We start from the raw sequence: 12,930 nt of genomic DNA, 5'->3' as shown, positions 1-12,930 counted from the left end.
CCTTGGGACGAGCGAGACCATGACCCTTGGGACGAGCGAGACCATGACCCTTGGGACGAGCGAGGAGAGACCTTAGTTGTTGATCTTAGGGAGGGAGAGAGCCTACCAGTTCATGGTTGTTTGATCAATAGGACTGTGACGTTCCCAAATGTAAGAGGACTCCGTGGTATTTACATATTGGCATGTATCCATTCAGGTGGCTTTTGTGGCTTTTTGCAAATGCTTTCTAATGGTCTAAAGTCGCACTGTTGCTACTGTCTGTAAACACACAGTCCAGTTCAAAGTGAATGATGACAGGTCCTACTGCCTGTAAACACACAGTCCAGTTCAAAGTGAATGATGGCAGGTCCTACTGCCTGTAAACACACAGTCCAGTTCAAAGTGAATGATGGCAGGTCCTACTGCCTGTAAACACACAGTCCAGTTCAAAGTGAATGATGGCAGGTCCTACTGCCTGTAAACACACAGTCCAGTTCAAAGTGAATGATGACAGGTCCTACTGCCTGTAAACACACAGTCCAGTTCATAGTGAATGATGGCAGGTCCTACTGTCTGTAAACACACAGTCCAGTTCAAAGTGAATGATGGCAGGTCCTACTGCCTGTAAACACACAGTCCAGTTCAAAGTGAATGATGGCAGGTCCTACTGCCTGTAAACACACAGTCCAGTTCAAAGTGAATGATGACAGGTCCTACTGCCTGTAAACACACAGTCCAGTTCATAGTGAATGATGGCAGGTCCTACTGTCTGTAAACACACAGTCCAGTTCAAAGTGAATGATGGCAGGTCCTACTGCCTGTAAACACACAGTCCAGTTCAAAGTGGATGATGGCAGGTCCTACTGCCTGTAAACACACAGTCCAGTTCAAAGTGAATGATGGCAGGTCCTACTGCCTGTAAACACATAGTCCAGTTCAAAGTGAATGATGGCAGGTCCTACTGTCTGTAAACACATAGTCCAGTTCAAAGTGAATGATGACAGGTCCTACTGCCTGTAAACACATAGTCCAGTTCAAAGTGAATGATGACAGGTCCTACTGTCTGTAAACACACAGTCCAGTTCAAAGTGAATGATGACAGGCCCTACTGCCTGTAAACACACAGTCCAGTTCATAGTGAATGATGGCAGGTCCTACTGCCTGTAAACACATAGTCCAGTTCAAAGTGAATGATGACAGGTCCTACTGCCTGTTAACACATAGTCCAGTTCAAAGTGAATGATGGCAGGTCCTACTGCCTGTTAACACACAGTCCAGTTCAAAGTGAATGATGGCAGGTCCTACTGCCTGTAAACACATAGTCCAGTTCAAAGTGAATGATGACAGGTCCTACTGCCTGTAAACACATAGTCCAGTTCAAAGTGAATGATGGCAGGTCCGTGTGGCAAATGGCTTATTTGCATATATGCGTATTGTAACTTTGATTGGCTATGGGGCACCGGTCTGTGTAGTCTGGTTCTGGACACGACATACACGTTCTTATTGGGGTTTATTTACTGCAGTGTCTATTAATTGTCCAAAGGCACGGTCACTTTCCCACTATATATTGTTATAGAATTTTAACAAATACCTTACTTGTCAGTTCCCAAACATTCTATGAAAGTATGAAAATGTGAAAATGACCATATCTAAGTGCTCGTCAGAGAATGTACTTTGTTTTTAATGAAAGTGTCATTCTCCCTGGGGGGGGTGATCAGATTTTTATAAGATTTCATGTTGCTAAAACGCTGTCAGTTCCACCTCAAACTACTAAAACCGGATATTAGGCACATAGAACATATAATTGACCTATATATTTTTAAATAATATCGTCTTTGAGAACTAATAATAACCTAAATAAAAGCTAGACGAGGAGAATTAAAAAAATTATGCATTCAGGAGTTTTGTCATGACGTGAGACCCCATTTTTTTCATTTTGTTTGTCACTCAGAAGACATAAGCCTTGGCAAAATGTGTAGAATTGCAGGAAATTAGCTTTTAAACAACATTTTGTCACTCCGGCCAATAGGACAGCCTCAAATGTATGTTGGTGACATCACCATTGGCCAAGCCCATAACCACACCCACCACCTAAGCCCCGTTTTGATCCAGAAAAAACCCTGTATATGTGATTTGATTATGTAACCCAGTTCAGTTTTATTTATTTTGGAGTATAAATAATAATGGTCTGTGAATGGATTCCTGTTGATCATCACACTTGAGTCTTAGAACAATATTTTTTCTAATATAATATTTATAAACAACCTAGCAAAAAAATTAAAAAACAGTACCTGTCAAAAGTTTTGGACACCTACTCATTCAAGGGTTTTTCTTTATTTTGACTATTTTCTACATTGTAGAATAATAGTGAAGACATCAAAACTATGAAATAACACATATCGAATCATGTAGTAACCAAAAACGTGTTTAAACAAATCTAAATAGATTTTAGATTCTTCTAAATAGCTACCCGTTGCCTTAATGACAGCTTTGCACACTCTTTGCATTCTCAACCAGCTACATGAGGAATGCTTTTCCAACAGTCTTGAAGGAGTTCCCACATATGCTGAGCACTTGTTGGCTGCTTTTCCTTCACTCTGCGGTCCCACTCATCCCAAACCATCTCAATTGGGTTGAGGTTGGGTGATTGTGGAGGCCTCATCACTCTCCTTCTTGGTCAAATAGCCCTTACACAGCCCGGAGGTGTGTTGGGTCATTGTCCTGTTGAAAAACAAATTATAGTCCCACTAAGCACAAACCAGATGGGATGGCGTATCGCTGTATAATGCTGTCGTAGCCATGCTGGTTAAGTGTGCCTTGAATTCGAAATAAATCACAGACAGTGTCACTAGCAAAGCACCATCACACTACCTTCTTCATGGTGGGAACCACACATGCGGAGATCATCCGTTCATCTACTCTACGTCTCAAAGACCAAAAATCTCAAATTTGATTTCCAACCGTCTTAATGTTCATAGCTCATGTTTCTTGGCCCAAGCAAGTATTTTCTTGATTGACTGACCTTCATGTTTTAAAGTAATGATGGACTGTTGTTGCTCTTTGCTTATTTGAGCTGTTCTTGCCATAATATGAACTTGGTCTTTTACCAAATAGGGCTATCTTCTGTATACCCCCCCTACCTTCTCACAACACAACTGATTGGCTCAAACGCATTAAGAAGGAAAGAAATTCCACAAATTAACTTTCAACAAGGCACACCTGTTAATTGAAATGCATTCCACCTCATGAAGCTGGTTGAGAGAATGCCAAGAGTGTGCAAAGCTGTCATCAAGGCAAAGGGTGGCTACTTTGAAGTATCTCAAATATAACATGTATTTTGATTTGTTTAATACTTTTTTTGGTTACTACATGATTCTATATGTGTTTCACATTTTGATGTCTTCACTATTTTTCTACAATGTAGAAAATAGTAAAAATAAAGAAAAACCCTTGAATGAGTAGGTGTGTTAGAAGCTTTTGACTGGTACTGTATGTGTATATATATTCTCATTATAAACCACTTGCTGTGCACTGAAGGACCATACGGGAGTGTATTTGTTCATGTAAGAAGAAGAATTTATAGACTAGGCAGAATTCCCACCTGGCTAAATACATAAACTGGTGTACCTAGGTTTTAGGGATATAATGATTCTCTCACATATTGGATTCCACACAGCAAGATTTTATTTTAGAAGGAAAAATTATCCTTATTGAAATCACTATAGTAGTGTTTATTGGTCCACAATTACTCCCCAAAAACATCAAAACTAAATGTCATCCCTGTTGCCACTAGAGATGATCAGCTTCTGTTGGTCTCCATGCAGTAAGTGGTAAAAGATCATGTTGTCAATAACTGACCTGGTGAATCAATCAATTCTCTCTCTGCAGTGAACAGTGGAGTCCTGGAGGTGCTGGAGCTACCAGAGGGCATCAGTCGTACGGAGGCAGACTCTCTCCTGGGGGAACTATACAGAGGAGGGGCCATGATCAAGTGGTTGTCTGAGACCCAACAGCACCAACACCAGAACCAGTCTGGTGAAACCCTGCTGAAGCACTGTGGGGCTGGGGGGGACGGTAAAAACGGTGACACAAACACTGACACTACTTCCTGTTCCAAACCCCCCAGTAGTAACCATAACGACCTGGCGTCCACCTACACCATCCTGGCTGTGTTTCCCTCCAGGTACGCAGCTCAGAACGCCTTGCTCAGACACAGTGGCCCTGCCGGCCCTGGGCCCCTCCTTACCACAACGTTCAAACTGAGAACTAGCAAGAGACACTCTGAGTTTCACAACCTGGAGAGGACCAGCTCTCAATAGCAGGGTGGGGTGCTGTAGCCAGTCAACCAGGAGAGGACCACCTCTCAATAGCAGGGTGGGGTGCTGTAGCCAGCCAACCAGGAGAGGACTTGCTCTCAATAGCAGGGTGGGGTGATATGTTACTAGGGCCCCTGAGAGGTTGTTCTAGGGTCTCCCACGGGGTGCTATGAGGGGCTGCCTGTCACGGGCCCTCGCCATGGCCCCTCCACCTCCACTGCTGCCATTGGCCAACCAACCAGACACCCCTCTTCTGCAAGCATCACTCACTAGTCTCCACTTCCCACCGGACTGACAGACAGACTGATGGAGTATCACTCGGTTGGCATTATCTAACAGCTTCTTCACTTGAGTTGTAGAGGCTTTCTGGAAATGCCTTTAGAACGTTCTCTATTTTTTGAGATGAAAATGTGTAAAAAGGATCTGACAACACACCAATGTTGAAACACAAAGACACAGACAGAAAAAAAAGCTTGAAGTTCCAAAAGTGTCATATTTTATTTGCAGACAGAACATGGTAAAGGAGCAGCATGTTTTATTTTATTTTGTTTTATGTTTGTTAAAAGCTGCAGTCAGAACACCCAAAGCAGGGTTGTACTCATTCATTACAAGAGGATAATATACCAAGTGTCTCATTGGACAAGAGTGTCTCTCTTTGGGCCGGATTCTGATTTGAGATCTGCAACAGATAACTCCAGATTTCAGTTTAAAATGTCCCATTGACGTAAAAGCTTGATTTACACGAAAGTCTGAGTTGTGCTGGTGTATAATATCAAGTTAGTATTCGGCCCGTAGAGTCAGTCTCCTGTTTAGTCAGTTGGTGTGCTACTAAAACAGCAGATTAGAGTCTTCTAGAACAAGGTTGTGTCCCAAATGGCACCCTATTTCCCTATATAGTGCACTACTTAGGTCTCATAGGGCTGTGGTTTTATGAGCCCTATGGGACCTGGTCTAAAGTAGTGCACTATCTAGAGAATAGGGTTCTGTTTGGGACTTAGCCCAACAGAATGTTCTTTTTGTGCCTTCTAACTGGACTCTGGTGCCCCGGGCCATCCCTCTCCCAAACACCCCTAAAGACAAGACACGCCATCCAATTCCATTTGTATAAACTCTGACTCACCAATTTCATTCACAATAAATCATCACTGATATGGTAGCTAAATTATTCTCACTTTTCTACACAGTAAATGGTATCTTTGCACTGGCACAAAGGAGAAGTTTTTGTTTTGATAGTGGTTTATCGTTTTGAAGGTAAAAGATGAGAACCTTGGTGCATCTCATTGATGGTTTATTCTATTTGAGCTTTTCTAAAATGAATGGCCTTCTCACCAACCTCCTCCAACCCTCTCTGTTCAGTCCACCCATTCCCTGCTAACGTATCAAAAGTAGTGCACTATATAGGGTGGCCAGGCCAAATTCCTTTCATGTTTAGTTCGTTTTACCATTTGTATCCTATCAGAAGGGTCACTGGAAAAGTGTGCATTATTCACAACACACCCCTAACCCCATCATACCCAAACAAATGTCTATTTAAGATGGTTGTTGCTGGTGGATTCAGGAGAGATTTAAGATGGTTGTTGCTGGTGGATTCAGGAGAGATTTAAGATGGTTGTTGATGGTGGATTCAGGAGAGATTTAAGATGGTTGTTGATGGTGGATTCAGGAGAGATTTAAGATGGTTGTTGATGGTGGATTCAGGAGAGATTTAAGATGGTTGTTGATGGTGGATTCAGGAGAGATTTAAGATGGTTGTTGATGGTGGATTCAGGAGAGATTTAAGATGGTTGTTGATGGTGGATTCAGGAGAGATTTAAGATGGTTGTTGATGGTATATTCAGGAGAGATGTACAGTCTGCTGGTGCAAGATGTTTTTATTTCTGTTTGAAAACAATAAATGTTTACACCAAAACGATGTGCTTTGTCATTTCAACACCATCCCTGTCATTTGACAAAATATGAGATTCTTTCTGCTGGCGTCATTACCACCAAGGACATACAGGTAACTGCCAACATACAGCTTCAATGCACCTTGGCATAGATTATACAAGTGTCGAACTCTGTCGGAGGGCTGCCACACCATTATCTGGTGTTTTGTTGATGGTGGAAAATGCTGTTTCATTCACTTCTCCAGAATCTCCCATAAGTGTTCAATTTGGTTGATATCTGGTGACAGACGGCCATGGCATATGGTTTAGATCGTTTTTCATGCTCATCAAACCATTCCGTGACCACTTGTGCATTGGGACATTGTCATCCTATGGAGGCATAGCCATGGTTACCAAAATAATGGCCTACCCAGCATTTTTCTACATGTTAGCATGACGGGATGTTAATTGAACCACACTTGTGTGGAAGCACCAGCTTTCAATATACTTTGTATCCCTCATTTACTCTAAAGGGTTTTCATTATTTTGTCAGTTAACTGTATCATTTATATTAGCTACAGTAATTGTGTTCTTGTATAAACATTGAATTTAACACGGTTTGTTCTCCATAGGATATCATCATCCAACGTAAAATATAAAAGCCCCAGAGAAACTCTACCTTCAATATTGTGGTGTTCATCCTACAAGGAGAATCTGTGATATATTTTGTTTATTGTGCCGATGGTATGAACCGAATTTCAAGGTTAGAGCGACAGTGCCCACTGGTGGACTTGTTATTATTGCATTTTCACTACCAATGGCGGAGAGCAGAGGCTCAACTCGGCGGAAAATCTGTCTTCCTCCAGTAGGTGGCGTATGTTCATTGTTTCGCGCATCAAGCAAATATAATTTATATATATCAAGCAAATATATACTTGCTACAAAGTTACAGAAAGCTAAACCAACAACTACACAAACTGAAATTGAATACATTGTAAACGCAGGTCCAACGAGAAAAAAATTTAGCTAGCGAAGAGCCATTTTTTTTGGAGCATCTGATGACCTAACGTGGTGAGTGATGAACATGAACTTCTCTGGTCACTGTACTGTCAAATCCTCCCACATAAACATGTGTATGACCAGCGGTTTTCAGTAACAAGTATTTATTTATTCAGTTGTCATATTGGCAGGTTTGATAGCTTCTAGCGTAGTGTTTTATATGCAATGCGATCTCCTCGTAATTAACAGTCAGTGTTCACGAGTGTCCTGACGAGAAGGAAAACTTTTATAACTATGTCAAGCAAAATCGGGCATTATCAGCTCATTGTTATGGATGTATCTTAATGAATTGAGAAAACAGCTACCAAGTTACTTTGCTGTTATTCTGTCTGCAGACTAGGTCGTGATTGTCTTAGTCGTAGCTAGCTGGCTAGCTAGCAAACAAGAGATCATAACGTTATGGCAACGGAACATAAGGACGAACGACTGGGTCGCATCTCTAGCAACCAAAATATGAGAAAGTATGAATTCGCTTATATAAATGAAAATAAAAACGAAACAAATTTTATTTCTACCTGTAAATATGTGCTTAGTATTGTTTTATTTGGGAACTGTGGTATAAGCGGGATAAACAGCTTAAACAAACGCAACGGAATAAACGTTATTCTTGGTGCGGAGGTGGTGACTGTGTGTAGTTGATTTGGAGGCGTTTACGTATCCTTACTTATCCACCAATCCACAGAACGGATAGGCGGGAGCTAGACAGCCCGCGGTGCCGCGTTGGGCGGAGAGACCTGTATTATCGTGTTATGCAGCGTTCAAAACAACTGGGAACTGGGACTTCAGTGCGTTTAAAACAAGATCACTGACCTCCTGATTTGACTTCGTATTTTTCAGAGTTCCCAGTTGTTTTGAACTCGGCATCAGTATATCGATAATTATTGAGTAGACGCAGGTCTAGTATCCGCGTATCCATCTGAAATCCATAAAGCAGAAATGCTAAACGGACCTTAGATCAGGTATTCTACTCCGATTCACACATCGAAACCGAAACAAGGTAAACGCGTTTGGTTTTCATATTGTCAATGGCAGTCGACATATACTACATCTCGCTCTGAGTTGAAATTAGTGTTGTTTAAACTGAAACGGGTAAGTTCTACTTCAATCATGATAGATCCAGTTTTCTGCTAAGTTATGGCATGATTTAGGGTGCGTTCGGAAATTCACTCTGGCTATCTACTCCGATTTCAGAGCACTCTCGTCTGAGTGTGCCAGAACGAACGCTCAACACCAGTTAACTATGACCGGTGTCAGTCAACGTCGGCTAAAACATTTTTTGCCAGCAGCACAGTTACAGTCACCAATGCTCTAGATAACATGACAACAGCCTAACCAGCTCTGCTAAGGTGAGTAAAATGGTCAGAGTTAGGCGTTCCCTAATTCTTGTCTGGACGTAGCTAGCTAACTTTAGCCAGTTAGCTTGGGTGTTTGACTGCCATTGTGAGGTCAGAACGCTCGGATCAAACCTACTCCTGGCCAGAGCGTCCACGCGCAGAGAGCGAAACGCTCTGAATTTACCAACGCCCAGAGGCCACTCAGACATTCCAGAGTGAATTTACGAACACACCCTTAAAATCATTCAAGAGTAGTTTTTGGTTATTTGTTTTAACATCCACCGCATTTTAAGAGATCAGTTCAAAGAGAATACATTTTAAGAAAAGATACGTTTTACAATCTGAATTATTTGCATCGTTTTAGTGATAGATAGGCTAAACCTCCACATGACCATGGTTTATTTGCATGCCATTCATTCTAGATGATGAACCTCTCAGAGGAGAACAGGACAGTCGTGGTCTCTGGTGTACCAGACACACTGTCCAGCAGTCGCATGGCAGACAAGCTGGTTATTCACTTCCAGAGCTCCAGAAGCCACGGAGGAGATGTAGAAAACGTCAAGTACCCGACCAGCTTCAAGGGGGTGGCTTTTGTTACATTTGAAAACACCAGAGGTAACAGAAATACTGTAACAAAAATGTTCTTAGCTGGGATGTAGTTTTGTTACATATATGCCTATAGATCATAACAACAAATGTATTGTAACAGATGCTGAGATGGTAATCAGAAAGAAACAGATAATGTGTGACAAGGAGTTCCCTCAAGACTACCCTATCACTGTATACAAATTCACCCAAGACGTGAGTACAGTCAGGCAATCCAATCAATCAACAGTAAATCAATACAGTAAATGTTTCTATTCCTGCATGGAAGGAACAGTACACACAGTACACATACTGACTGATCCTATATTCATCATGTCATAGGTGTTGTTCTACGTGAATGCTAAAGTGGACCTGTCAATCTTCGGTGACGAGGAACAGCAGGAGACCGTGATCCAAAGCTTGCAGTCTGCTCACAGATCAGTGAGGATCTGCCTTCTACCCAGCCAGGAGGGTAAAGCTTCAGTGGAGGGACCCTTCTCTGCCGTCAGGGCCCTGAGAGAGGACCTGCTCCAGCGGGCCACTGCCAGCAGCAGCAGTCACCCAGGGGAGAAGCACAGGGCTCCATCGAGCTCTGGTTACTCCCTGACCTCAGTGGCAGCAGGGAATGGGGTATCCCAGGTCAGCAGCAGTCATGCCTGGGAAAAGCACAGAGCTCCATCTCCATCAAGCCATGATCATTACCTGAGCTCTGTGGTAGTAGAGAGTAGGTCTTCCAGGGTCAGATCTGGTGATGGTGCTGAGGTGGACTTCCGGGTCAGCAGTTACACCTGGGAGAAGAAGAACGGGGCAGCTCCCTCAAGCGCTGATCATTCTCTGTCAAGCTCTGTGGCAGGAGGGAGTGGGGCTTCTACAATAAATCAATCCTTGGAAAAGCACCGCAGGGCAGCTCCATCAAGCTCTGATCATTCTCCGAGCTCCATGGCATCAGAGAGTGGGGAATCCAAGGTTGTCAGCAGCAGTCACACATTAGAGAAGTACATCGCTCCGTCAAGCCAAGATCCATCTCCGTCAAGCCCAGTGGCAGCAGGGACTTCCAAGGTCAGCTCAGGTGGTGATGTTGACGTGGAAGAGGAGTCCACGTGGGTGGACACAAACATATTTCTTTACATTCAGAGATTTTCTAAAGACCAGTTTGACCAATGTTTTAGGAACCACAGTGTGTCAGCTGTGTTCGATGACAATGATATGGCCGACCTGACTCTGATATCGCTGAGAGGAGGACGCAACAGCAAGGGTCTCTCTGAAGTCCAACTGACCATATCAGAGCTGACTGATTTGGTCGCTGTTTGGCAGTCAACCCTGAGAATCCACACTATAGACTATAGAAAGCAGGACGTGCGTGAGAGAAAGAGGCTGCTGCTAATCTGTGCCGAGGTAAACCACCTTTATGAAGACGTTCTGTACGTGCAGAAGGAGTTTAGTGTCCGGGTCATCGGTCCCTCTATGTCCAGTCATCTCTTTAGTGAGTGTGTGAAGCATAGAATGGATCTGCTGGATAAAGAGGACTTGTTGTAGTGGTAGTCAGAATGGGAATCATTTTACCATTCTGCAATAGCAGCTAGTGCACAAACAGCTTTTTGCACGGTATATATTGATAGCACTGTGAGACGTTTTCAAGAGATTTCTGTGACAACTAAATAGTATTGAGTTTGTGTTATTTGCTGTGCCTCAACAAGGATGCTGTTTTGTGTCAAGCTAGCCATGAGGGCATAACTAGATAATAGACTAGAAACTACATGTCAAGGAGTCAACACTAGAGGGTGCTGTTGTACCGAATATACACCATTTGTTCCATTAAATCAATTCTTTCTGTGTGTCCTGACTGTCGATCCACCTGTGTATTTATTTGGGGCTGTAAGCCGCCACCTCAGCTGAGATCATGCATGGGACAAATTAACTATGTCATCAAGGACAATATCTCCTGTCTCCACCATGATTAACTAAGTACAGTACCAGTCAAAAGTTTGGACACGCCTATTTTCTACATTGTAGAATAATAGTGAAGACATCAAAACTATGAAATAACACATATAGAATAATGTAGTAACCAAAAATGTGTTAAACAAATCAAAATATATTTTATGTTTGAGTTTCTTCAAAGTACCCACCCGCCAGGTCGCTGTTGTAAATGAGAACTTGTTCTTAACTAGTCTACCTGGTTAAATAAAGGTGAAATAAAACTTTTTTAATTTTTTATTATTACCTTGATGACAGCTTTGCACATTCTTGGCATTCTCTCAACCAGGTTCATGAGGTGGAATGCATTTCAATTAACAAGTTAATTTGTGGAATTTCTGTCCTTTGTAATGCGTTTGAGCCAATCAGTTGTGCTGTGACAAGGTAGGGGTGGTATACAGAAGATATCCCTATTTGGTACAATACCAAGTCCATATTATGGCAAGAACAGCCCAAATAAGCAAATAGAAACGACAGTGCATCATTACTTTAAGACATGAAGGGCAGTCAATCTGGAAAATGTAAGAACTTTGAAAGTTCAGCTGCAAAAACCATCAAGCGCTATGATGAAACTGGCTCTCATGAAGACCGCCACAGGAAAGGAAGACCCAGAGTTCCCTCTGCTGCAGAGGATAAGTTCATTAGTTACAGTAACTGCACCTCAGATTGCAGCCCAAATAAATGCTTCACAGACTTCAAGTAAGAAACACATCTCAACATCAACTGTTCAGAGGAGTGAATCAGGCCTTCATGGTCGAATTGCTGCAAAGAAACCACTAAGGAGAAGAGACTTGCTTGGGCCAAGAAACATGAGCAATAGACATTAGACCGGTGGAAATCTGTCATTTGGTCTGATGAGTCCAAATTTTAGATTTTTGGTTCCAACCGCCGTGTCTTTCTGAGACGCAGAGTAGGTGAACAGATGATCTCTGCATGTGTGGTTCCCACTGTGAAGTGTGGAGGAGTGACGGGTGGGGGAGCTTTTACTGGTGACACTGTCAGTGATTTATTTAGAATTCATGGCACACTTAACCAGCATGGCTACCACAGCATTCTGCAGCGATACGCCATCCCATCTGGTTTTCACTTAGTGGGACTATCATTTATTTTTCAGTAGGAAAATGGCCCAACACACCTCCAGGCTGTGTAAGGGCTATTTGAACAAGAAGGAGAGTGATGGAGTGCTGCATCAGATGACCTGGCCTCCACAATCACCCGATCTCAACGGAGTTTAATTGGTTTGGGATGAGTGGGACCGCAGAGTGAAGGAAAAGCAGCCAACAAGTGCTCAGCATATGTGGGAACTCCTTCAAGACTGTTGGACAAGCAGTCCAGGTGAAGCTGGTTGAGAGAATGCCAAGAATGTGCAAAGCTGTCATCAAGGCAAAGGGTGGCTACTTTGAAGAATCTAAAATATATGTTGATTTGTTTAACACTTTTCTTGGTTACTACATGATTTCATATGTGTTTTTTCATAGTGTTGATGTCTTCACTGTTATTCTACAATGTAGAAAATAGTAAAAATGTTAAAAAATCCTTGAATGAGTAGGTGTGTCCAAACTTTTGACTGGTACTGTATGTCATCAAGGCCAATATCTCCCGTCCCAATCTCAACTATGCACAGTGCATTCGGAAAGTATTCAGACCCCTTGACTTTTTCCATATTTTGTTACGTTACAGCCTTATTCTAAAATGGAATAATTTTTTTGTTGTTGCTATCGTCAATCTACACACAATACCCCATAATGACAAAGCAAAAATCGGTTTGTAGAAATACCCATTTAAATAACTATTCAGACCCTTTACTCAGTACTT

The 12,930-nt window shown here is 42.4% G+C and overlaps 2 protein-coding genes across 19 annotated transcripts in view; both read left to right on the top strand.

The window, feature by feature from the left end:
* Positions 1-6,204, top strand: part of LOC139532738 (R3H domain-containing protein 1-like) — a 56,643-nt gene extending 50,439 nt beyond the window's left edge. For 12 of the 15 annotated variants that reach the window (XM_071330706.1, XM_071330704.1, XM_071330712.1 and 9 more), the window contains one exon: positions 3,868-6,204. In XM_071330706.1, the coding sequence (XP_071186807.1) occupies positions 3,868-4,298 (431 nt within the window). In that variant the 3' untranslated portion in view covers positions 4,299-6,204. The remainder of the gene's footprint in view (positions 1-3,867) is intronic. The other 3 variants (XM_071330714.1, XM_071330717.1, XM_071330716.1) reach the window with 3 other exon arrangements.
* Positions 6,205-6,401: 197 nt separating this feature from the next.
* On the top strand, positions 6,402-10,981 carry LOC139532740 (uncharacterized). Of its 4 annotated transcripts, none has more exons than XM_071330723.1 (4): positions 6,402-7,231; positions 8,976-9,168; positions 9,263-9,354; positions 9,481-10,981. In XM_071330723.1, the coding sequence occupies exons 2-4, from the start codon at positions 8,976-8,978 to the stop codon at positions 10,672-10,674; spliced, it is 1,479 nt and encodes a 492-aa protein (XP_071186824.1). In that variant the 5' UTR covers positions 6,402-7,231; the 3' UTR covers positions 10,675-10,981. The 4 variants fall into 4 exon arrangements, with proteins under 4 accessions (XP_071186824.1, XP_071186823.1, XP_071186821.1 ...); XM_071330722.1 differs by lacking the exon at positions 6,402-7,231 and adding an exon at positions 7,830-8,216; XM_071330720.1 differs by lacking the exon at positions 6,402-7,231 and adding an exon at positions 7,830-8,308.
* The last annotated feature ends 1,949 nt before the right edge of the window (positions 10,982-12,930 follow it).

Source organism: Salvelinus alpinus, chromosome 10, assembly GCF_045679555.1.
Source record: "Salvelinus alpinus chromosome 10, SLU_Salpinus.1, whole genome shotgun sequence".
NCBI lineage: Eukaryota > Metazoa > Chordata > Actinopteri > Salmoniformes > Salmonidae > Salvelinus > Salvelinus alpinus.
Note: the sequence above shows the minus strand (reverse complement) of the source record. Positions and strands in the feature narration are given on the sequence as shown.